Source organism: Thunnus maccoyii, chromosome 1 (assembly GCF_910596095.1).
Source record: "Thunnus maccoyii chromosome 1, fThuMac1.1, whole genome shotgun sequence".
NCBI lineage: Eukaryota > Metazoa > Chordata > Actinopteri > Scombriformes > Scombridae > Thunnus > Thunnus maccoyii.
The window spans coordinates 1,388,901-1,415,282 of record NC_056533.1 but is presented as its reverse complement, the minus strand read 5'-3'; the positions used below and the strand labels follow the sequence as shown (position 1 = coordinate 1,415,282).

The following is a 26,382-nucleotide window of genomic DNA, read 5'->3' as shown; positions in this document are numbered from 1 at the left end:
TTGCTGCAAAAGGGGGTAACTCCAGTTACTGAAAGCAAGGGTTCACATGCTTTTGCCTCCCATGAATATATAAGATTGGATAATTTTCCTCAATAAATAAATTGAAAAGTCTAATTTTTTAGTCTCATTTGTTTAATGGGGTTCCCTGTTATCTAGTTTTAGGACCTTTTAAGACAAATCTGCTCATGTTTTAAGTCATATTTATATAGAAGTAGAGAAAATTCTAGAGGGTTCACAAACTTTCAAGCAGCACTGTGTGCTATTGAAAAGTATAAGGCAAGCCCTGTCCCTCACAGCATATATATGAAAATGTTTCTTTTCCTCCTACCAGGTATAGAATCCAGCAGCTCTTTGACCAGGCTTGTGTGGCCATAGTGCGCTGCCAGGATGGCTGGGTTGCTGTTAGATGGCTCCTGGGGCACAGTGATACGAGCTTCTTTTAGGAGATAACACACACTCTGCAGATCACCATGCTGAGTGGCCACACACAGGAGACGTACCTAGAACACACACGATAAGAAAATCCCTATGGTGACTGGTAGCAATATATACAATTGATAAGGAATGTCATGATCAAAGCTTTTTTTGCCCCTGATGAGGATCCAGGTCATGTAATACTGACTCAGCCAGTGTTGAGCCCAGATAGGATATTTGTTTTTTTCCTATGCACTTAAGTGAGTGTCTGGCCTTCAGAATAAAAAAGATTAAATAGCTTTAAAATAGTGTAATTTGTTATTAATCTTTATAGGTACTAAAATAAACATTGAGATCAATCATTGGTGTCAGAAAAATACTGAGAATTCTTAACCATGTGTCCTAATAGAGTGACCCACTCAGAGCAGTTTATAACTGAGACACTGTGCAATACAGAACATATATAGAAGGATAAAGTACAGGCTAGCAGGGGGTTTGTACTGTGGCTAATATGCTGTGAAACTATTAGTGCAGTATACAGAATAATACAGTATTTTAGTGTTAGTTTTTTGGGCATCAGTTTTCGTTCTGAGCTTTAATTCAGTTGGTATGACAAATATTGCATTGAATTACTTCAAATGTTTTTATACAGAATTACAATTCCCCATTTTTAGAGTGAAGTCCAGAGGCATATTCCAGAAGTTGTCATGCACTCATTTTTTCTAATCTATGTGTGAAAGTTTTGTGTCCAGCTTGATGCTAACTGTTAAGTATGACGTCATACTATGTCTATGATGTATGCTGTGTATAAAGTTTACAGATGACATTATTGGAAGTTTGTTAAATCTGTAGGTTTATCAACAAAAACGAGTGACAAAAAACATCTTAACTGAAGACTTACTAACTTTTTCAGCTACATCTCAGTCTTCATCAGCAGGTCCAGTTTGCTTCCGAAAACCACTGAATTTACATTTTTGATATCTATCAATGAGGTTTGCCCTCAATTTTTTGGAGAAATTAATTTCCTCTTTTTTGATGATAAGAAGGGTTGTTGACAATCTTGATGGTGAAGTTAAACATCTCCTCCTCCTGGCTAAGGGCCAGGTCCAGGTCAATTTTAGGTCTCATATTATCTGTTTTTGTTGTTGATAGTCCTGTGACAGTTCTCATCTCACTGGTTACAACTTCCTAGTGGCTTGAATGGGAAAGTGTGTCCAAAATTTTGATACTTTTGGTACTGAACATTTGCGCTTACTGAACATAATCATCAATCTCACTGATGAGATATAAAAGAGAAACCCAGCAGGTGCAAAGAGATTTTCAAAGCTTTACATAATGTGCTATCAGTTTCCCTCTTCCGGGCCCTGGGCCTCTCCTTGGAGGTAGATGGTGTGGGTATTGGGGTATTGGGATTTGGGGGAAAAGGCTCTAGGAGAACAATCATCTCCTCACCCTCTACCTCACTGAAGGGTTTTGCGGTAACCTGGCTGGTGGTTGCAACAGCTTCTCCTGCTTGCTCTCCTTCCTGGCCCTGGCTACCTGCCTGGTTAGCTCCCTCAGCCCTTGCAGGCATATTGCTGCTGGTGGCTCTCTCCTCCATGAAAGGGTTGAGAAAACTCATGATTTCGTTGAAGCACCATGGCCGGTGGTGCAACAGAAAGAAATATCAACAATAGCATAAGTAAGTAATAAAAATAACCTATAATTAATAGTTAAATATTTTTTAAGATTAATAAATTGATACACAATTACCGCAGTTACCCGATACTGGAAATAGTTCAGACTAAGCCATTGGGGAAAAGCTAATTTATTTATTTCAAATGGTATATTTTTTATAAAAAGCAATATGTGTACTTTCTGATTCACCTAGCTTAATTGAGACATGGTTGGTATTTGTTTTTAGCTTGTGTAATTACTTCCCTACACTGCATAGCAGGAATCAATTACCAGACATCTCTACTATCTCTGACACTGTCTTCCATATTTCTTTTTTTGTTTGCTTATGTCATGGTAAAACAATGATGAATCGTACAGCTCCAGGAAACTGGAGACTGCAGTGATCAGTTTCTCTTCCACTGTCAATATGGAATGGAACAGATGTTAGCTAGGAACTTTAGTACAGTGGTTGCTGTAGGAAGAAAATCAAATCCTGATCTGCAATTGATTGCTGCTTCAGCGGTGTCGCTGCTAATTTGCATAAAGTTAAATTCAACATCAACTTGTCACTCATGGCACTGGTATCACGCTGCTCACTGCTGCCAAGGCATATGAAGCCCTTCATCGCCAGCTTTCATTGAAAATGAATGAATGCCAGCTGCTTTTGTTGCTTATGAAACTTGTGGGGGTGTGGGTGCACAGTTAGGCAAACAAAGACAGACACAAGACTGATAAATAAAAAAGTTTTGACAGAGGGGCTGTAACCATTTATTTTATTGTAATCATGCACTTAGTTTTTTGATTAAACTACAGCTGGGGCATATGGGAATGTTATTAGTTTTACAGGTATTTAGTCATAAACCAAATTATTGGACAAATTAAAATTTTGAATGGATGATGGTGCTAGATGTCATTGGGAGAGAGCAGGGGTCAAGAGTGCATTCTGCCCAGCACTGGACTTCCAGGAGGGGCTGCTAGCCGAGCTGCTGCTGACGTTTTCCCAGTTTGTTTCTCTGATAACTTAAGATCCAGACGTCCGATGACTAAAATCCTTCATCTGGTTAAAAGATATAGTTAAAAATGAACAAGATCTAAAAAGTTTATCATAAAAATTTGGCTTAAAACTGGATAAAAGTCAATTTATAACAGTTTCTGACAAACAACCACAACACCAACATATTATCTTGTATGGGTATACTCTTTGGTAGACACCATTGTGACAAACAACCACAACACAGATGTATTATCTTGTAAATGTATATTCTCTGGTAGAGTCAATTGTAGCAGACAACCACGCTGACACAACGCTTGTGCGTATATACTCTTTGGTAGATGTTTGAAAATTGTTGGAAACATTTGGGATAATGTAAGTACACAACTAAAAATAATATAACATAGGTCTGGTTGTTTTTAGACATTTCAATGCAGAATAGTTGCATATTATAGTTTTCAGTCTAAACCACAGTGGTGTACTGACTGACATTACCATCCCTGGAGCAATGCTGCTAGGGCGGCTAAAACATCAAATATCATATTGGCACAAATATTAAGACTGTTGTGGTACTGATTCTCGAGACTACAGCTGATCAGAGAGAAGCCTGAGAACCAGCTCCCAACAACATAAAAAAAAAAAAAAATACAAAAATATTCACTTGGAGTAACAACCTCACAAGTTTCTGCACAATGAAAGATGTCCCTTTAACAAATGCCTCTTCAATAATAATGAAAAAATGCCTCTTCGATAAAAACAAACAAATGCCTCTTCAAAATAATGTATAACAAATAAACAAAATAATAAAATAAAGCCTGCAGGTGTTAGGCTTTCGTGAGAAAAGCAAAACCTCTTGCACGAACAGCACTAAAATCTACCTTAATGCAGGTAACTTTGTTGAAAGGTTTATTTTGTTAGTATTTCCTCAAGCTAAGCCCCAGAATGCTCAAAGGTACCCTCAAGTCTTGCTGTTTGATTACCAAAATGTATGCATTGATGTACCATTAATTCATGTTACTAACTTGGCTTCTTTCCCGGAATCTTTTGTGCTTTCTCATCTTGCAAGAAACTCCAGGATCCAAACTGTGGGCCTTCCTTGCAGGGATGGTGCAGGGATGGTGGCACAGACCTGTTGGTGCCCTGCCCTGGGATCTTCTCTGGCTATTGCTGCTATTATTATTACTAGTCATGTCTTTATTATTACTGTTGTTGTTATTGTTATTATTGTTGTTATTCTGCTTTTCTCTGTCAATCGGTCAAGGCAGATGGCCGCCCACCTAGAGCCTTGTTCTGCTTGAGGTTTCTTCCTGTTAAAGTTTTTCCTTGCCGCTGTTGCCAAGGGGTTGTTCATGGGGGAAATTGTTGGGTCTCTGTAAATTAAAGACTACAGTCTTCACCTGCTCTATGTGAAAAATGCCCTGAGATGACTTTTGTTGTGATTTGGTGCTATATAAATAAAAACTGAGTTGACTTGATTTGAAATGAAGTGTTTTTGGATATTAGATTGACTTGTCTCCTTTTTTCATGGGAAAATGTATGTGGTCAATTTTGACCCTTACAGCAAATGTAACACAAAAATCAGGCACATCCTGTCCCTAAAAGATGCAGAAAAACTAGTTCACGCATTTGTTACTTCTAGGCTGGATTATTGCAATTCCTTATTATCAGGCTGCCCTAACAAGTCTCTAAAGACTCTCCAGCTGGTCCAGAATGCAGCTGCACGTGTATTGACTAAAACTAGAAAAAGAGACCACATTTCTCCCATTTTAGCTTCACTACATTGGCTTCCTGTAAAATCTAGAATAGAATTTAAAATCCTTCTCCTAACTTACAAAGCCCTTAATGGTCAGGCACCATCATATCTTGAAGAGCTCATAATACCGTATTATCCCACTAGAACACTGCGCTCCCAGAATGCAGGCTTACTGGTGGTCCCTACAGTCTTTAAAAGAAGAATGGGAGGCAGAGCCTTCAGCTATCAGGCTCCTCTTCTATGGAACCATCTACCGGATTCAGTCCGGGGTGCAGACACCCTCTCTATGTTTAAGAGTAGGCTTAAAACTTTCCTTTTTGATAAAGCTTATAGTTAGGGCCGACCAGGCTCACCTTGGATCAGCCCTTAGTTATGCTGCTATAGGCCTAGACTGCTGGGGGACTTCCCATGATGCACTGAGCTCCTCTCTCCTCCTCCTCCTCTCCATCTGTATGCATTCATGTAACATCAATGCATGTCACTAACTTTGCTTCTTCCCCGGAGTTTTTTGTGCTTTCTCATCTCACAGGAAAACCTGAGTCCCGGGCTGAACCTTTGCGGTCCTTCACAGTCCTGATGGCATCCTTCCCTGTCTATTGATTCTTATACTTGTTGTGATTGTTGCTCTCCTGTCCCCCCTCCCCCTTTCCCTCTCTCTTTCTCTCTCTCAACCCAACCGGTCAAAGCAGATGGCCGCCCACCAAGAGCCGGGGTCTGCTTAAGGTTTCTACCCGTTAAAGGGGAGTTTTTCCTTACCGCTGTCGCCAAGTGCTTGCTCATGGGGGAATTGTTTAATTGTTGGGTCTCTGTATATTAAAGAGTACGGTCTTGACCTGCTCTATGTGAAAAGTGCCTTGAGATGACTTCTGTTGTGATATGGCGCTATATAAATAAAAATTGATTGATTGATTGAACAATAATTGCTCATTTTAATGTATAAGAAAATATAAACAAGTTATTTGTGGAACAGTGGAGGCTGAGGAGGTTGATCCTCCTCTATTTTTTGAGAGGCAAAAGGGAAATCAAAATATAAAAAAGAATATTTGGTTGAAATAAACCATTACAAATCTCAGTATTATTTATAAAATATGTTTTCTCTCTTTGGAAAAAATCCATTACTGAAATTCTGTTTAAAATGCTTCAACAGCGACACCTGCAGGACGGGAGGAGAAAGGGCAGTGTGTCAAGTGGTGGAAGGGGTGCAATTGGTGTAGGTGGAGTGGGGGACAGAGGAGGACGGGTGCCTGCTGACCTCCGCAGGGCAGAATCTCTTACATTGGACTTAATGTATTTCATTTTTTTTCATATTAATCTGTGATTGGCCATGACACGTAAAATGACGCTCCAAGGGAGGACGTCCTCCCTTACCAATCAACAACCAGAATGCAATACTGACATTGAGTTGGTCCAATGATATTTTCCAGAATTCAATTCTCTCCACTGTAAGGCAGAGTAGCAGCTCCTTGCATTAGCCAATGGCTTGTTGTAGCAGCCTGAAGGACTCTTTATACATCCATGGAAGGACTGTTAAGGACTGTTGTTAAGCTAATGGGAGAAATTATCTGGAGTGTGCAGTGCAGCAGCAGCAGGACACTGCCAGGGAGGCTGGAGAGAGAAGAAACTGGAGAAACAACCAGGAGAGTTTGTCATTGTTGCTAATGATATCAGACTGGTTAAGCAGCAGCCATAAAGTTCTGTTAACTAACATACAAGATGACCAACGGCTACAAATGGATGTTATGACATGAATACTTCATCTCCATGAAAGAAAGAAGAAGACATCAGATAACGTGAGTCAGATACAGCTTCTCTCTCTCTGTCTCTTTGGTCGCTAATTTCATCTCTGATGGTTAAATATCTCAGTGTGGCTTTTTTGTGTTTTTTATCTGCTTAACAAGAATGCAGCAGAAATCATATGTGTTGTGGGTAACATTAGTTTGCTTTTTTAAGTTACAGTAAGCTGTCTGGACTCACTCATTTGTTTTTAATTGAGTGGTTGTTCAGTCACCTTGTTCATGTTGTATGATTAGTGTGCAGGAGGTCTGGCTGCTTGCCTCTGACAGTTTCTTTAGTTCATTTTTAAGCTGAGCTGTATATTGAGTAATAAGCTTAAAGTAACTTGAATGACAAGTGTTAACTCGTGGTGTAACGGATCGTAACTTAGTTGATCCGTGATTCGTACGGATCACCCCCCTGGTTCGGCAGGCATATGAACTGCGGATTAATTGCAAAATTTAATGTCTCATTTAAGACAAAGTAAACAAACTGCTGTAAGTAAAAGTCATGGGCAGACAGTGTGTCGCTAACCGGGATTTTGAAGAGCAATGATCAAACCAGCATCTAATGGGTCCAATGTGACATTTGAGTTATGTTTATCTATTGTTTAATGTGCTGCAGCTGAGCAGCTAATTAGCTATCTAGCTGCTAACTGACGTTAGCGGTGAATGTTTGTTATCATGAAGTTTTGATGATGTGGACAGAGGCTGTTTCATTCACTGTTTCATGCCTCATACTGCAATAACTGAGCATTGAATATTTTATATATTTTATTTTATTTAAACATTGGACATCTTAAATGTGGTTTTCATTTCAGAGCATGGGCCAAAGTTCCTTGCGGTTTCTGGCTGTAAGTGTGTTACAGAATAAATAGAAAACAAAGTTTTATTTGTCTCCCCCCTTTTTTTCCGCTTATCCTAATAATGATCTGATCCATGACTCAAATCCGTGATACGATCCGAACCCTGAGTTTTGTGTTCATGTTAACAACCCCAGTGTTAACATGTCAGTTTTGTAGACATGCATTAATATTTCCTGATGTGAACCTACACTTTTAGATCTGTGAATGTTTTTAGTGTTCTCATAACGTGACTCAGTAGTGTGTATGGCCCCCGTGTGCCTGTATGCACTCCCGACAATGTCTGGGCATGCTCCTGATGAGTCGGCGGATGGTGTCATGGGGGATCTCTTCCCAGACCTGGATCAGGGCATCAGTGAGCTCCGGGACAGGCTGTGGCGGTACTTGGCAGCGTTGGATGCGCCAATACATAACGTCTCATAGGTGCTCAATTGGATTTAGGTCAGGGGAATGAGAGGGCCAGTCAATGGCATCGATGCCTTCCTCATCCAAGAACTGCCTTCACACTCTGGCCACATGAGGCCGGGCATTGTACTGCACCAGGAGGAACCCAGGGCCCACTCTACCAGCGTAAGGTCTGACAACTGCTCTGAGGATTTAATCCTGGTACCTAACAGCAGTCAGGGTACCGTTGGCTATGACATGGAGATCTGTGCAACCCTACAAGGATATGCCTCCCCAGAACATCACTGACCCACCACCAAACCGGTCATGCTGGATGATGTTACAGGCAGCATAACGTTCACCACTTCGACTCCAGACTCTTTCACGCCTGTCACATATGCTCAGTGTGAACCTGCTCTCATCTGTGAAGAGAACGGGGTGCCAATGGCGGACCTGCCAATTCTGACGTTCTCTGGCGAATGCCAATCAGGTTGCACAGTGCTGGGCTGTGAGCACAGGGCCCATTACAGGACATTGGGCCCTCATGCCACCCTCATGGAGTGTGTTTCTGACAGTTTGGTCAGAAACATGCACACCAGTAGCCTGCTGGAGGTCATTTTGCAGGTCATCTAGCAGTGCTCCTCCTGTTCCTCCTCACACAAAGGAGTAGATACCGGTACTGCTGCTGGGTTGATGTCCTTCTACAGCCCTATCCAGGTCTCCTTGTGTAACAGCCGGTCTCCTGGTATCTCTGCTCTTGACACTGTGCTGGGAGACACAGCAAACCTTCTTGCGACCGCACGTATGGATGTGACATCCTGGAGGTGCTGGACTACCTGTGCAACCTGATTGGGCTGCAGGTACCGCCTGATGCTACCGGTAGTGACAAGGACACTAGCAGAACACAAAACTAGAGAAGAATCAGTCAAGAAGGATAAGGAGAGAGCAATTATCTGTGGCCATCACATGCAAAACTATTTCCTTTTTGGGGTTTGTCTTGCTTTTGCCTCTCAATTACACCTGTTGTCACTTTCATTTAAACTAAAGCAGGTGAAATTGATTCACAATCACTTGTGCTTCCTAAATGGACAGATTAATATCCCTGAAGTTTAAGTGACTTGGTGTTATACTGTGACGGTTAAGTGTTCCCTTAATTTTTTTGACCAGTGTATATAGTATAATATTATACCTGTATATATTATGGTTATGGATGAAAAAGTTACTTAGAAAAAACATTTTACTGGATGATAATTAGTGTTTTTTCCAGTGCTTGTTAATTAATTCAAACGCAAATCAGACCCACAAATACTAAGGGTGTATTGGTGTAAACCCTTTTCGAACATAATAGGAGGGTAAAATATTTAAATTTGCTTTTCTGAGTGCATGGCTGCACACTGCAGGTACCTGTGCTTTGGCATGGAGGGGTGGAGATTGGAAATTCAGATGCGGCGATGTCAGCAGCAGCAGCTTAGTAACAACAGGCACTTGACTACTAATTCAGCCCTTGACAGAGAAGGGCTGTCAAGGGCTGATTTAGCATCCACGTGTCGTTACTTGGCACTTGTGAGGAGGAGGAGGAAGAGACTACTCCTGCGCCAGTTTCTCCTCTACAACATATTTTTGTGACAAATTTAAGCAAAGTGCTTTGTTTTGCCATTAAATTACTATATTAAATTTTAAGCAGCTAGTAAGCGGAAAGTAGGCTTCTTTGTGCAATGTGTGGGCTGTAGTCACTGAGTGAAAGAGGAGGGGCTGCTCACAATCTGGCACTTGCGGAACATGCTGCCACTCCAAAAATCTGACCCATCAACATCATCATATGGTAAACAAGAAATTGTTTTATTTTTATTGGTCGCATAGTCACATTTCAAATTGAAACAGTATTCACTGACTGCCTTGAGCCCACCCAGAGCTATGCACCAGGTTCCCAGTTGTTAATTTGAAGAAACTTCAGACACTTAACAATTTTTTAACTGACAGAAAGTACCTAGTTTGTATTAGTACTGACACATTAGATTCTTTCTTTAAAACTCTTTAATGAGCACATTTCCCATATACTACCAAATAACATAACCCTTTCAAAGAAATGTCCTAAGAATGAACAGCATGCAAAATTGTTGAAAAAATACTGAAAAAACTGCACATGGAACAACTCAACCAACTTAACCCCCCCCATTATTCTTACTAGTACAGTGCCTGTTCGGAACAGGCTGATTGCTGGGCCAAGCTGATGGCTTGGTTTCTGGCCACTACTTCAACTCAGAGAAAAATTAATACAGTTGGTGTGAGATGTGAATGATAGACATGAACAACATGAAAGAAACTAACATTCTATTATACACAGATGTTACAATCGTTGATTATAAAAACAACAATTCTTATTTTCAGATGATTATCCACTACTTAAAACATGCTTATGAATATTACATTCCATTTCTGCCATGTCCATTCCACTAGATGCCACTGAAATCTGCACACTGCGACTTAAATGTTAAATATCTGCAAATTAGTATAAAATTAAGAGACCTGTAAAATAAAGCCTTACCATTTGTCTCAGACTTTGGTGTGCATTATTCCTCTGCGAAACGTGTTTAGCATTGTTGTGGTTTGAACCCAGTGTCTAACAGCTTTAACTTACTGGATCAGCAACTGTCACTGGCTATGCTGGTTACTTCTCCCATACTGCCTCATTCACAAACAGTGCGTATGCACAAATCTCACTTTATTAAGATTAAATATTTTTTCAGGCAAGAAAGTAACCATGTAGATTCCAAATATGTGGTCAGTTTATCCAAATAACACCCATTTGTAAATCTGTTGCGACGTTTTCAGAGATGTGAGGAGCTGCTGGCCAGGTGAAAGGGTCATCTCAGCTGCTAGTAGCCCGAGTCCTGCGTCATCATCCCGGGGAGAAAATGATCTGATGAACTGATCTGTGCAGCTCTTTGGTGATTCACTGCTAGTTCTAATGTCTCCGTAGCATTTTTGATATACGATATAATCTTCTTGGAAGATAAATGGTGGAGTCACAGATTATTTGTAGCTCCTACATTAGTTTGTCTGACTGCAAGTTACAGTGAAGCTTCATGTTCTTTCTGGACAGAACAGCAGCACTGCCCCTGGGGCTCTATATGTACAGATATCACCACATTTACATAAATATAAATGTATTAAAAACAAACAGATTAGTCAATATTAAATTTTGTTTTATTTTATTAAGCGTCTTCCCATCCTCAGAGGTTTGTACTCCCGAGTTGAACTTGCCCAGTGCTCAACACACTGACGCCAGAACAGGGAGGACAATGAGACTTTTTATGTCCCCACTTTCAGGTTTTATGGTAGTAAATGAACGATTAAATGAAGGTAAACGCAGTGAACCAACATGCGTAATGGCACTGCACTCTGGCGCAGCACCTCAGAGGCTTCAGATTTATCAACATATCAGTCCTACTGCCTTAATGAACTGAAGGGAAAAGGGCTTCATACACTATAACGCAGCTGTGGACAGCAGATACTGTCAGAATCACCCAGATTCATTTACAGATCAGTACAGATGCTTTAACCTCATTAAACGTTATTTCTATGCCCATTTTGGCTGGAGAATGTTTCATTGTTTTTTATTTTAGGCATTAATCCATTATTGCAGCACATTTAAAGCAAGTATTTAGTCTGCTCTTGTTGATAAAATCACCAAGTGGCAGCAGAGTGACTTTGCTCCAGAAACAGATGTGGTTCTGCGCTGCCTATTTGCGCGTCTCCTCCCGGCAATTCACCGTGCGTGCAGCGCTGCACATCACAACACCACACAGACGGGCAAAGCAAATTTCAAGGTCAGGGAAATACCAAACTATCTGTGTGCTGCTTGCGCTGGTCATTTCACTATCAAGAAAAATAGGGCCCACTGTTGTATTTGGTAGATAAATTATTGAAACTAGTCTGAACTGGCAAGCATCGTAGGCTACTCACAGTCCCCCATGTTCTGTTTAAGATTGGATTTAAAGGTCCAACATTTTAGAGTAGACATTATCGCTGTGACCGTAATACCTGGCTTTAGATGTTACCACTTTATTACCATAACACCTGAAAGTGGGGACACAAAAAGTCTCATTGTCCTCCCTATTCTGGCGCCAGTATGGGAGCTACAATTAATCTGTGACTCCAACATTTATCTTCCAGGAGGATTATATCATATATCAAAAATGCTACAGAGACATTAGAACTAGCAGTGAATCACCAAAGAGCTGCACAGATCAGTTCATTGGATCATTTTCTCCCCGGGATGACGACGCAGGACTCGGGCTGCTAGCAGCTGAGATGACCGGCTGCTTTCACCCAGCCAGCGGCTCCTCACATCTCCGAAAACGTCGCAACAGATTTACAAATGGGTGTTATTTGGATAAACTGACCACATATTTGGAATCTACATGGTTACTTTCTCGTCTGAAAAAATATTTAATCTTAATAAAGTGAGATATTAACAGGCCTAGAGTGAAAATTACAACAGTCTGGCTCAAAGTTGACAACAACTAAAGTCATTATGTTACTGTAAGTGCAATAAAAGCTTTGTGAGTAAAAAGCCAAGAAGAGTAATTCATCTATGTAATCTGCACAAAAGTTGGAGAGACTCCAAATGACGAAAAATATTGCCATAAAGAATGTGATTTGTGTCACAACGATGTAAACAATAGAGCATTATATGAAACGATAGACATTTTTCTCTCGTCACACAATATATATCATCATATCGCACTGTGGCTGAATACTATGTAAGTAGGGATATCAGTGAATGGGTGCCGTCTCCCAAATGCAAGTTTCAGCTCTTTCCGCAAATGTTCAGTGGGATTCAGATCAGGACTCATAGCAAGCCACTTCAGAACAGTCCAACGTTTTTCTTCTCATCCACTCTTGGGTGCTTTTTGATGTATGTTTGGGGTCAATATCCTGTTAGAAGACCAATGACCTGCGACTAAGACAAAGCTTTCTAACACTGGGCTTTATGTTTCGCTCCAAAATGCCTTGATAGTCCAGATTTTATTGTGCCCTGCACAGATTCAAGGCACCCAGTGCCTGAGGCAGCAAAGCAACCCCAAAACATCACTGAGCCTCCCTCATGTTTCACTGTAGGCATGGTGTTCTTTTCTTTGAAGGCTTCATTTTTTCTTCTGTAAACAGGTTGGTGTGATTTACCAAAAAGCTCTAATTTTGTTTCATCTGTCCAAAGCACATTCTCCCGGAAGGACTGTGGCTTGTCAACATGCATTTTGACAAAGTCCTGTCTGGCTTTTTTGTGTCTCCCTCTTAGAAGTGGGGTCTTCCTGGATTTTCTGTCATGGAGCCCAATTTCATTCAGACAGCGACGAATGGTGTGAATTGAAACTATTGTACCTTGAACTTGAAGATCAGCTTGGATCTGTATTGAAGTTTTCCTTGGTTCTTTCTAGATCATTCAAGCAATCCTTTTGTTCAATATCAGGCTAATTTTCCTCTTGCAACCACGTCCAGAGATGTTGGCTACAGTTCCAATGGCCTTTAACTTCTAAATAATATTGGCAACAGTGGTCACAGGAACATCAAGCTCTTTGGAGATGGTCTTGTAACCTTGTTACGTTGACTATGCTTGGCTATTACCTTTTTTCTAATGTCTTCAGACCACTCTCTAGTTTTCCTTCTGTTTTCCATGTTCAACGTGATGCACACAGTGGCAAAACAGCAGAGGGAGTCATTTTCTTCTTTTAAACTGGCTACATGAATGATTATAAGATTGAAAACACCTGTGATACTAATTAAAATAGCTTAAAGTATCACTACAAATCAATTATTTCTTATAACTTCTACAAGGTACCAATAATTTTGTCCAGGCTATTTCAGAATGTCTTTGTAGAATGAGCATGAATTCAGTTATTTTCACAACTTGTTTATTTTGTTCCACTGCAAACCAAACATAGACATGCACTGAATTAAATTGAATTAAAATACCTCTTAATTTCAACATTGTTCAGGGCCAATGGTGCATTATTTTAATAAAATGTAAGGGTACCAATAATGTCGGCCATGTCTGTTTATCGATAAAATATATCTGCAAGTAACAATGGAGCTGCTCAGTGGCCAGGAGATCAGACTGTGGTTGTACTGGGCAGCTTCCTGGTGTGAATGTGTGTTACTGTGTAAATTTGATCACGGCCTTCCTGCAAAAGAGAGGCTTTCTCTCATAAATACTTCCCTGAATGAATAAAGGTTGAAACAAAGAAAAAAGAAAAAAAGAAATATTTTTTGGTGTTCAGTGGTAATGTGGAAAAATGAAAGATTCAATGTTTATTTGAACAGTTGGCGTCAACATTCAGTTGTGATATGAACTTTAGTCTGGAGTCATTAATTCATCCTAAACCTTCTTTGCTATCACTCTTGTTAAAATTTGTCACAATACACAGGATGGCTGTGCTGTATGCTCAGAGGTTTCAGTTTTTCAGCTGCAAATCTTTTGAGACTAATACTAGATTTTGTGTGAAAGGTATATGTGCATAAAAATCACACTTTTCTAGACTCTTTATCCAGGAAAATTTCTCAGAGAGCAATGGCCACCCTGCTCACACAAACAAGCTCCATATATTCACACCTGGAAGCTGCTGAGTACAACCACCATCTGATCTGCTGCTCACTGAGCAGCTCCACAAGAGCAGTTTGGAGTCAAGTGTCTTGCTTAAGGGTATCTCGGTGGAGGTAACGAGGGAGGGTTTTTTTCTGATTGCTACTGAGTTTATTTATTAAGTTTTGGATATCAGATTGTAATGTCATTTCTGACTTATTGTGAAAGGTCCTTCGATCCCTGAATTAAAAGCCTGTTACCAATCTTAATGAGAGATTCCTAAGATTTCTTATTTCCAATGTAACAGAGTGTGTACTGTACTGCACTGACTATTATATAATCAGAGTAAAAACAGTTGTTTTTTTCCCTAAGAAAATCCTCACAGAGAGTTACAACTCATAATGTTACAGTGATGATGACAGCTCAACCAGTAATGCAATTTAAAATGGGACTGTCATGTATATTTTTAGTGTACCCACCCCTTCAATGCGGTTCGTCCCCACACCGCACTCCATGCAGCAGGCTTGTTGTATCAGCTCCCTGGCAGCCTCCTCCTTTCCCTCTGCGTACGCCGCCTGGATGTTCTCCAGAGTGGGAGAAGGTGCCATTGCAGAGCCAGGAACTGGACCCTCCACCAACGATGCCTTGGCTCCCATTTCATCCCCCGGTCCTGACACCACAGAGAGCAGAGGGAAATTTGTGGCCAAACAGGAGTTAAAATGAGTATTTCTGTGGAAGAGTGGGATCATATGGAAGCTTGTGGCAGCATGTTGCAGGTAGAACACATAGTCTTGCTATAGTCCTGTTAGCAGTATACATCCAGGAGTAGGTCACCATAAAAACAGTACAGCTGAGTGGATTAGTGCACATGGTGAAAGAGTAAGAGCCTGTGGTGGCAGGTGGAATTAGTATTTGACACTGACCTCACTGATATTGGTATTTAAAGGCCAATACTAACGCCTGGGACACACAGTCTGCATGAACCTCAAGAGTGCATGTGCATCGTTGAACTGCTGCGTCTTACATGCTTGCAGCATCCACACAGACAGCGTTGCTGCTGCGGCGCTTCTGCTGCCAGCTCTATCTTTCTACACAGAGTTTGATAATGGCCATCAATAATAGCACGTTTCATATCATTTAATTATAAATTTCATTTATATTTAGTTTAGTCAGAAAACAATTAAGAAGCATGTGATCAATTGTTAAAAATAAATAAACGATATATGAGGTGAAAACGGCTTTCTTTCTGATGGGCATGGTGGGGTATGGCTGGAACTACTTCTGTCAGCCACATACACTCCTCAAACAGGACGTGGTTTTCAAAAAAAAATTTTTTTATTGATTATATTGCTGAAGCTCCATGTGTCACCGACTCTCCGTACTGGAGTTCACCGCCAGAGAGGCTCCCTGCCCTGGCATACACCGCGCAGGCTGACCCGCAGTGGTGACACTTCATGTCTGTGACATATTCTACAGATATAGACATTGAAAGAATTGTCAAATGTGTAAAGTTGCTGGCACTGGTCATATGACTGTCAACAGATCGTTTTCCCTGTCTATTTCTGCTGAGAACCGCACACATCACATAGAGAAAATAGGCAAGACCTCAAATCTCTAGATGATGCGACGCAGCAGCCATGCATAATACGCGGACTGTGTGGCTGCTCTGACCTGTAAACATGCGCGCTGAAATGAAAAGCAAGAGGTTCCGTGACGCACATGCGCTGCTCATGCAGGCTGTGTGTCCCAGAAGTAATACTTGATTGAAAATGCCAATGTGCAGTACTTGGCTCCAGTTTCCAATATCTAATGATAGAATTAGACTTTCTTGAAGCATTTAGGCTTCCCAGTCAGATGTGTGGTGAGTGTCTTTATTTCTTGAGAATTTAGGTGTTAAAAAAAAAAAAAAGGTAGTAAATCAGGTAAGTGAGGCAGTTCTGCTATCAGTGCAATATTTTTTTAATAACAGGATTTAAATTAACCTGCTCTTGTAAAGTAAAAATATAAATAAATGAAAACATAACATAAGTGTTCAGCAAATACAAACACACACTTGCTCTAAAAAGTGCTCAGTTGTGACACAGAAATATTATATTGAAGTACAGCTAGATTAAGTACCCTGATATTTAATAACATTACATCCGTCCCCTGGATAATAACCGGAAATTCTAATAATTCAAATCAAATCAGGTGAACATATTCCTGTAAACTTCATTTGCAATCATAAAACATGGTCTGCACTGAGTAGCAGATATATTTCATCAAAGCTCAGAATTAGCCCAATAAAGTGACTGCATGACAACTGAGCAAATTCTATCCACTGCATTAGCATAAGCACATTAGGTGTGCACAGTATCAAATTCAACATGATGTTGATACAGATTTATTCAGCCATCTGTGAGAAACACACCCTTGCCAAGCTTCTAGTGGTAGGTCTCAATCTGCACTAAGCATGCATAACATTCATGGTAAGAGCTTACTGTACACTGTGTTGCAGTTGCATATTAAATTGGAGACCGCTAATAGTGATCACGGTGATCAAAAAGCTCAGGACAGAATCATTCCTATACAAAGGCAATTTAAATAATTTGCTTACAGTAAAGAAGTAAACCGCGGACAGTGTTCATTTGGGGTCTTTTCATACATAGAAACATATGGAGAAAAAATTTAAAACTACAGTAATTCTATTCTATTTTTATCTTACTCTCATAATACACGTATGATGTGTATTTAGTGGCTGTGTCACCATTATCAGGTGCACCTCTGCAGGGTTGTCCGGGGTGTGGGTGTATTTATTTGTAACTGTCATAAAACAATCAGAAAATAAAGTTTTATTCCTCTCATTCACTTCACTTGGCTTTCTCACTACCACCACTCACTCTCCTCATCTACTCTCTAGCTCACTCGACCATTGCTTCTCCCTCTTTTCTCTCTCTCTCTCTCTCTCTCTCTCATGTCTTTATTAAAATGAGTCGGGAAGCCATCAACAAAGCCAAACTTTATTTTCAACGTTATCAAACGAAGAGAAATGTCCTCCCCTCTTCTTCCAAATGTTTTTGGCCTCCAACCCCACAGCCTAAACACGCAACCCCTCTGCTTCCTAGGGGGTACTGTACATTTACTGCCAGACTGACAACTTACTACTAACCTTTTCCTCTGCTCCGCTCACATCCACTGTGACTTCTCTGCCACTCGCTCTTTCCCACTCACTAGGCAAACACACTACGCAATGCCATATTACTCAACAGCGTTACGCTACCAATAGTTTTCCAGGCAATGACGCAGAGGTTGCCTCATGTACCGAAGCAGCGGTGCACAGAGACTCCCAAACGCTATTGATTTCCGCATGAATGGATATTTGGCGTTATTTTTGGCATTAAAAAATATATTTTTGGCCTGGCGGGGGTTCTTGTTGTGATAATTATAGGAGAAACACTGATTCAGTAAACATTCAGTACGTTCAGTAAACGTTTAGTACAGTCAGGCCCAGCAGTCTCCATTAGGTTGGGCGAGTTCAAAGTTGTGAAAACAAGGGGGGTGTTTTGAATAAATCCCCGTTTTCACAGGTAATTTGTTAGTCTGTCCCTCCCGCCGCAGGAAATAATGGATTGATCCCGGAGAGCTATTGATGTAGCACCCTCATTCCCTATAAAAATAACAGATTATTCGACCAATGAGAATTTAGTCAGACGAGAGCATATCGACCAACTAATCGACCAGCAGACTACAGCCCTACTGCTTCCGCCTGGTTACCTGAGGCAGGTGCTGCATGCACACTGAAATCATGACAGGAAAAAGAAATTCTCTCAATAAAAAATGTCTCCTTCAAAATTATGACAAACTGCCAAAAACAAGCCAATGAGATGCAACAGCGAAACAACCAGTGTTTGAAACAGTTGTACTTTATTTTGAAACAGTCAATAAAATTCAGTAAATAGCGAAGCTGCCCGTTTCATCATTTTATATTCATGTTATAAATATACAAATGTCAATAAAATGGTTATCTGCATAAGAAATTAAGAAAAAAAAAAAATCATAAATTACAATGATTGATTTGACCCAGACAGACGTGATCACTATAAGCAGTTTCCACTGTATATTGTTATTTTGAGTTGAACTGTTGAACTGAACTAATGTATTCAGATAGGAGAGAAAATGTAATCAGTTCAATTCAACAAAAGTCAGCATGCTGACAGAAATATTTTTTTTCGGTGTGATGTTGATGATCACAATGTGAGACAACAATAAACATGGTGGTGTGTGATAACTAACAACTCACGAAACAAATGCAAAAACTTGATTGGCAGCTGTTGGCCCTGATCTTACATCATTTCTTTTTAGTACAAAACAGTAGACCTTTCTCAATACAGTTCAGACATGGAGAGTTGAACTCAGGAGTCCAAACTCACAAGAACATGAAGACGCAGGGCTCTGAATTTCTATATGGGATGACAGCGTTATCGGGTTCAGGTGATTACACTGCAACGCACCTGCACCTATTGTCCTCACTGTAATGTACGAAATCCTACACTGACTCTATTAATTATCATTTATCCATATTTTATTAAGGTGGTCTGTACAGTAAGGGCCCAAAAGTCCACACAGGCAGTGCTGACATTAACCGTCCAATAAAAAGCATCAATGTTAACTTTAACGTCTGACAAACTAATCTGACAGCAACAAGTGGAAATCCAAAGATCAATATACTGTAAGGAATTTATAATTGCATTATTTATATGTGAGGATAAAGTACAAGTCGGGGGACGCATTTCGATATAAAATGTCCTTTAACAATCAAAAAGGAATTGTGCAATGACTAACACATTGTGACTCAATTGTTTTCATTCTGTTGAATACAGAATATTAAAATCTCACTATTTTCTGGCACTAGCCTGTCCCCCATTTCTCCTGCTCTCTGTGCAATGTATACATATATTGTTGCCTTTCAGTAGCCATCTGGTACAGTGCAGACTGCAGACTACACATGATGGCATATTTTTTCCAAGAGCCTCTGAAACCAGGCATTGAATAATAACCTGTGCAAGGTGTGCTTCATGTCATTTTGTGATAGTACATTTAGGAACGTAAAATCTAAGCACTATACGACTTAAAATAATAAAAGGTCCTTTGACAGGGAACCTTTTAAGACTTCATCATTTCAATTTATATTGTGCTGTATGGGGCATATTCACAAATAACTGTGCACTTTTTTTTAATTGCCTTGCTGGGAAATAACAAAATCAATCAAAATCAATCAAATCACCACATGCTAGGCAGGAACACTCAGGCCTTTGGGGTGAGGGTATGGGGCCCCAGGGCAGTTGACCAGTTTCTACTTGCACAGGATAGTGTTGCAGACCTGGGCCTGCAGCTCATTCACTGACCAGAGGTCCTCTTCACTCATTGTTCACTCATTTACAACCCTGACACTATAAACAGTGCAGACAGAGCATGGCATCACGCATGAGTGCACTTCCTCCTATGCAAACAGGAGTCAGGCCACAACAACAGTATCCTGGTTTTGTTTTCTAAACCTGTGATGCAGTTGTTGCACAGAATAAGCCTGTTCATTTAGAAGTGGCAGTTAGTAATGTGAGTTATTGTTTGACTGCATGGTATTCTTTTCAGGGTTCTTTGTGCCGCAACATACCATATATAGTGTACACATATTTCTTGGTAAATAAAATGAAACCTCTGCTCGTAAGTTAAGCAAGTGAAACATGGAATACAACACAAACTGCCCTCACTGTGCAGTCAGTCAGACTGGTTATTAATTTCACCAGCAAACACTCCAGTTTCCTCTTTCGGCTGCATGTGCCTGTTTTCTGCAGCCCAGTGGGTTTTCTATGAATAATTAAGGCACAGAGTCTGACTGGACTGCTGAGGCTACATGAGAAAGCCTGAGGGAGTGAAACCATTAGACCACTGTGGGAAGAAAGGAGGGAGTGCAGATGACAAAAGGCAGAATCAGCATCCACAGAGAGTCAGGCGCACACTACACCTGCAGAAACTTCAACAGAGACTGCCACTTGAGAGTTGGGCTGTTCAGTCACAGCAAGCGCTGAAACTCAACCACAGACTAGAAGGAAGCCAGCAATAACAATTGAATATGTGTATTAATATATTTTTTATCATATAAATCACAACAGCATGTGTTTGAAAGTGGCGTTGCAAAAAAGTTGGTAAAGTAATTTTTACAAGCAAATCAGCTGTCACACTCACCTACACACACAACCAATAGACACTGATTGAATTAAAACTAAACTTTTGGCAGCTGGTGAACTGAAAACATTTCAAATGTTTCCATCAATCTGCTGGACAGGAGACTCTGCTACAAACAGTGCTCAATGGACTGATAATTAATCTGTAACTGGAAGGTATGCATACAGTATATACTGTATATCACTTATTTTATAAAGTATTAAGGTTCTCACAGATGTCAAACAGCTTCTTCACAGCGTCATATTTGTGTCTGGTGACCCAAGTGATCCTAAAGGCTTCCAGACAACCAAACCACAGGCTTCCTCTTTTCATGAAGCACTGCAGTTAAGATTGGACCAGTTACAGTAGTTCTGTAAAAGGATGATGTTTGTTTTACATAAGTTATGTGTGTAAAATATGTTGTTCAAGTTATAACTTTTAAGATTTGAATTAAATCAAACCCCATTTCAATGTGGCAGTTTTTAGTAGTAATTGTCATTCGATATACATTGTGTAATTAACTCTATATAATCGTCACCGTCATTGTTAGTGGCATTTCATTGCATGTTTATCTCACTGATATCAGCCTCACTGTTTACAGTTCACTCTCCTAACGCCATGTCAGAGCTGTATTAAGTTACTGCTAATGAATTTAATACAGCAATTCAAAGTATTCAACTGGTGAAACACAAATTACTTTTATTATGAAAAACTCATAGTATATGCAGTGTATTTGTATCTGACAGGTATCGTTCATTAAAAATGCATCTACAAAAAATCATTTTTAACAGCTTATAATTTTCAAATATGTCGGAGTAAAGGAAGAGTCTTGAGCAGCCACATTGAGTTGTTAGATGAAGAGCTGCAGGCAACAGGCTGCACACCTCCTAAGCAAGACAACCAACTTTACTGTGTCCTTGCACTACATACAGCAAGGAATCAGATCACGACTGCTTTTGGCATGACGGAAAAAGGCCAATTATTGCTTGATTTCTTTATTAAAACAACGTGAGATGTAAACTGATACACAAGTAGCTATTTAGTTGTATTTCTGACAAAGTAGCTACATACACAAAGTAGTGTATGCTGTTACCACCAATAACCATGGCTGTTGTCAAATCAACCCAGACTGAAATCTTGTGGATGACAATTTATTAAAATACTTTTAGACAGTAAGCCATTGCCAGTGCTGCCTTCCCCCAGTTGTCAATGTAGACAGTTATGGGTAATGACAGGTTGCAGAGGCTCACAGAGGAACTGTCATGTTCCCATATCTTGACAATACACTGTGCAGAACTGCAAGTCAAGAAAACTGATCGGTTGGTCCAACTCCAGTCGGGAGATGGGTGAAAATAGTTGGATGATATGGGACAGAGTGAACTCAGCAGCCACAAATTTCTCTGTTCTCTATTTCTCTGTTTAATGTCTTCAGGTTAGACTAACCCATTGTTGCTAACTTTGGAGCTAACCCCCTTTGCTTTTCCAGCAGTTGGGAAAACAACAGATGTGATTTTTCTTGGTCTGAGAAGCTGCAGCGTTTATTAACTGACACACTGTAGTCTGTACTGTACATTTACTGCCAGACTGACAACTTGCTGCTAACCTTTTCCTCTGCTCCGCTCACATCCACTGTGACTTCTCTGCCGCTCGCTCTTTCCCACTCGCTAGGCAAACACACTACGCAATGCCATATTCCTCAACGGCGTTACGCTACCAATATACTCACATTCACTGTCACTTCTCTAATGCTTACACTTGCTCAACTTCTACCAACAGTTTCCAAGGCAACAACACAGAGGTTAACTCACATTTTGGTACAGCGTTGCACAGAGACTCCGCTATTGATATCTGAATGAATGGGTATTTGGTGTCATTTTTGGCATTAAAAAATATATATATTTATTGGCCTGGCGGGGGTTCTTGTTGGCCAGGCCTTTACAATTATAGGGGAAACACTGGTTGGATGTTTGAGCTTCACTGTGCAGAATGATGTGTGTGCAGAGTTTGTTTTCACATTACTCTGCTGAAGGAGGAAAGTTTCTCTGTGCTCATTTGTGACATAACAATAGTCTGGAGCCAAAAGAGAGCCAGTATGCAACTTACACAAGTGTGATGTGGAAATTTTAATCCTCCAATGCACATACACTGAGAATGGACATTACAGTGAAGTAGGAGACATCTTGTGTCCAGCAGTTACATTTCTGAAATAAACAGTATGCATATTCATAGATTCTGGATTTTTAAATTTTAAGGATTTTAATGAAGTAATTGAACTTTTTTTGTGGAAAAACATTTTTAAATGCCTTACAACATGTCTGGAGGGATCTTCAATGTACAAAATCACATCAGCTGGCTTCTCTAATCATTACAAAAGCAATACTATCATTTTGATTTTAAAAATTCATACCAGTATCAGTAGTTACATAAAATAAAATTCCTCCAGTGCACAGGTGGCGCAAGAGCAAAATTGCTGCCCACCACCTGGGGTTTGATTCTCACTTGCTTCTAGCCTGAGATGTGAAATTTCTTCTTGAAGCATCTAATAAAGACCCACTAACATTCACCCTCCATGAAAACCTTGTGTAATACATACACACATTCCTAAGTTAAATGTATTCAGAGTGTGACATCAAAATAAGGTTAATGGATTCTCATAAACAACCAATGCTGTTTTCATCAGCTCTTCAGTGTAGAAGTCATCTGTACACCATACTGGCTGAGTCACAGATGATGTCAGTAAACTGCTAGCAGTCTGAGCCTTAAAGCTACTCTGCAGTCGGTCAGTCCGACATGTGCAGCATGTAAACAAGGCTCCAGTCAGCGTTTAGCTCTGCCCCTCTGCTCCTCTCTCCTACTAACCTGCTTATAGCGAAGCAGCAAATGCTCATCTTCCTCCTGCCTCCATCACATCTGAAGCTGATCGCTTTCTTGTCATGACTTCCCTTCAGCTGCTGTGTGGCTTCTACCCAGCTTCCTCAGCCAGCCTGGCTGTGTTCCCTGGATGCTCTCAATCCTCTCTAACCCTCTGACAAGCTGGGGGAGGAGGGAAGAGGGAGAGGCAGTAGAACAGGAGGGTGTAGGAAGAAGAGAAGGCAGGGAATGAAGCTCCTTTGTTTGAGAGCCATCCCAGCCTTGCAGCTTCTTCTCTCACTCTCCCTCACTCCGTCTCTGCTCTCATCTACTATAATCACACCCTCTCCAGTGGAACCTTTGTTAGATTGATCACTTGGTTTATAAAATGTGAAGAAAATTGAGAAAAATGCCCACACTTTCCCCAGAGTCTAAGGTTATGTCTTCAAATGTCTGACCAACAGTCCAAAAGATAATCAGAACAGAAAATAAGCAACCAGAGAATGATTGGTATTTCTGTCTGAGAAATGACTCAAACAATGAATTGAATATCCAAATGTCTGGAGATTATTTTCTATTAATCAAGTAATCAATGAATTAACTAATTATCACACTAGTACAGCAGATCAATATCAGCTTAATCTCTGTGTGTCCAGTACAGACATAGATCCAGGACATGTTTAGCCTTGCTTAGCACAAATAATAGAAACTGAGATATATGTTATCTGTTTTTGATGAGAACATGACGAGAATCTGTTGTCACAATAGTCACAATACTATAAATCTGAAGTTAACTTCGTTTGACTTTGTTGGTAAAACGACACATCTGAACCACTCCAGGGCTAGGATGGGCGTTTCTTTGTTTAGAAACAATATGTATAAATAGCTTTAAAGGAGCAGCCTTTTCACTACTCATTTCATCAGGTGAGGGACAATGATATAGTAAAATGCAGTTTGTTATAAGATTCCATGTTACATTCTGTTTCAATATGGGCTGCTATTCAACAGGTTATGCTATAAATTATGTTGGTGTATGGTGTTTTCTTGTCTTAAAATTTATTCCATGTCCCCCTTTGTAACTTTGAGCACCTGCCCCTCTAAAGGTCTCTGCACAGCCTTGCTTTTGAACATAAGAACATAACATAACTTGAACATAAGAAAGTAGAGATGAGTAGCCAACTAGTGTAAACTAACATGATGCCGTGAGTTGGTTTTTCTCCTGTTATATCCATCCTGATATATCCATCCCTGAAAGAGACACCAGTTTCTACCTCAATGCTGCTTGCAGTCACATTTTTTGCCAATTAATTAAATAACTAACAGGTACAGAATTACACTCAAGTTTATGAAATGTAGCACTTGGTTGTCAGAACATAACTGAGCGACGCCATCCCCCGAGGAATGGCAAGAGATGTGGTTGAAAGCTTCAGAAACAGGATCATCAGACACTGTGTGAATGGCTAAAATATTATTTCCTACAGTATGTGGCACTAGTGATGACTCACTGGAAACTGTGTATATTTTTGATGAACTATGTGTCATTTAAGGCTCACTTCCTGTTGCACGTAGGCAATACTACATAAGTGAAATATTAATGCAGCAATACATTTACCAGGAGGCAAATGACAGGAATATACATTTTCATGAAGACTGGACATTGCATGTAGGAAATAACTACCACTTCCTGTGTCCACTATGTGGCACTAGAGAACACCCACTAATTATACGTCATGTTGTTGTATATCATGTGTAGACCACACCAAGTAAATTTCATATCAATCGGATGACATTTGTCATATTAGGCTGACTTCCTGTTGCCATTAGGTGGCGCTATGACTATGACTCAATAAGAGCATGTAGATGTGTTCAGGCCTGGACTCTTATCAAACATGAGAAATCTGGGGCAGAATGGACGATGTAAAGTGGAGTTAGAACTACTTCCTGTTTAATGCCCCAAACATGTTTTGGGCAAATTTCACCAGCACGCAACACCAAGGGCGCTCCATGAAAACGAATAAGCTTCGCAATTTAACATCACAAAAGGTCTTAAGATGTCACCTACCAAATTTGAAGCCTTTCAGATCAAATCTCTAGGAAGAGTTTGTTAAAGTACAACGCATGTCAATGGCTTCACTTTGCAAAAAAATGTAAAGTAGGTTCAAAATAGCGGACTTCCTGTTGGATTTAGGGTATGGCTCTAAGACGCTTTTTCTAAAGTGGGGAGACGGCACATCTGCCTGCCTACCAAATTTCGTACCAATATCTATGTCAAATTTAAAAGGCGAGGGCTTTGACTTTGAAATTTTCTAGGGGGCAAAGAAAGAAACTCTGTTCTAAAATGGCCTTACGTTTGGGAGCGCTATGGGGCCAACTGGCAACGGCCGAGCCCAATCACTATAGATTGGACTATAGTAGTTGCGTCTGTTGTTTCCCCAGCTGCTGGAAAAGCAAAGTTAGCAAAAATGGGTTAGCCTAACCTGAAGATGTTAAATCGGATTTTCATGAGTTTGAGTATCCTAAACCCCTAAAAAAACACTGTGTAGAAACAATACTAACTTTCAGGCCCTTTTATGTCCCATTGACACACATTAAAACCACATTTTTTGATCCTGTGGTTGCCACTGCATAAATTCATGCATTCTGTGTAAGACTTTCAAACTGAAGCCTTGGCTTCAAAATTTTGGTTTTTACTATTTTCCAGCTGATTGAGCCATTTTCTCTTTTTTAACCCTTTGTGCTGAAGAAGAATACCCTTTTGGGAGCAGACTTAATAATTAAAGGAGAACACACATTTGGTTTGGAGACTTGATAATCAAGTGACGTCTGAGACAACTCTTTGATCAAACATATATGCCAATTGTCCTTTCCACCTCCTGACCCCTGCTGATTTGACCCCTCCTGTCTTGCCCCTGGAT

The 26,382-nt window shown here is 40.2% G+C and overlaps 1 protein-coding gene across 3 annotated transcripts in view; it reads right to left on the bottom strand.

Annotated features, from left to right (window-relative positions):
* Positions 1-26,382, bottom strand: part of lrrk1 (leucine-rich repeat kinase 1) — a 163,360-nt gene that overhangs the window by 120,350 nt on the left and 16,628 nt on the right. For 2 of the 3 annotated variants that reach the window (XM_042419388.1, XM_042419395.1), the window contains exons 3-4: positions 14,896-15,086; positions 329-500 (exon numbers count right to left, since the gene is read on the bottom strand). In XM_042419388.1, coding sequence (XP_042275322.1) covers positions 329-500; positions 14,896-15,086 — 363 coding nt within the window. Of the gene's footprint in view, positions 1-328; positions 501-14,895; positions 15,087-23,476; positions 23,651-26,382 lie in introns of all 3 variants that reach the window. The other variant, XM_042419403.1, reaches the window with a different exon arrangement.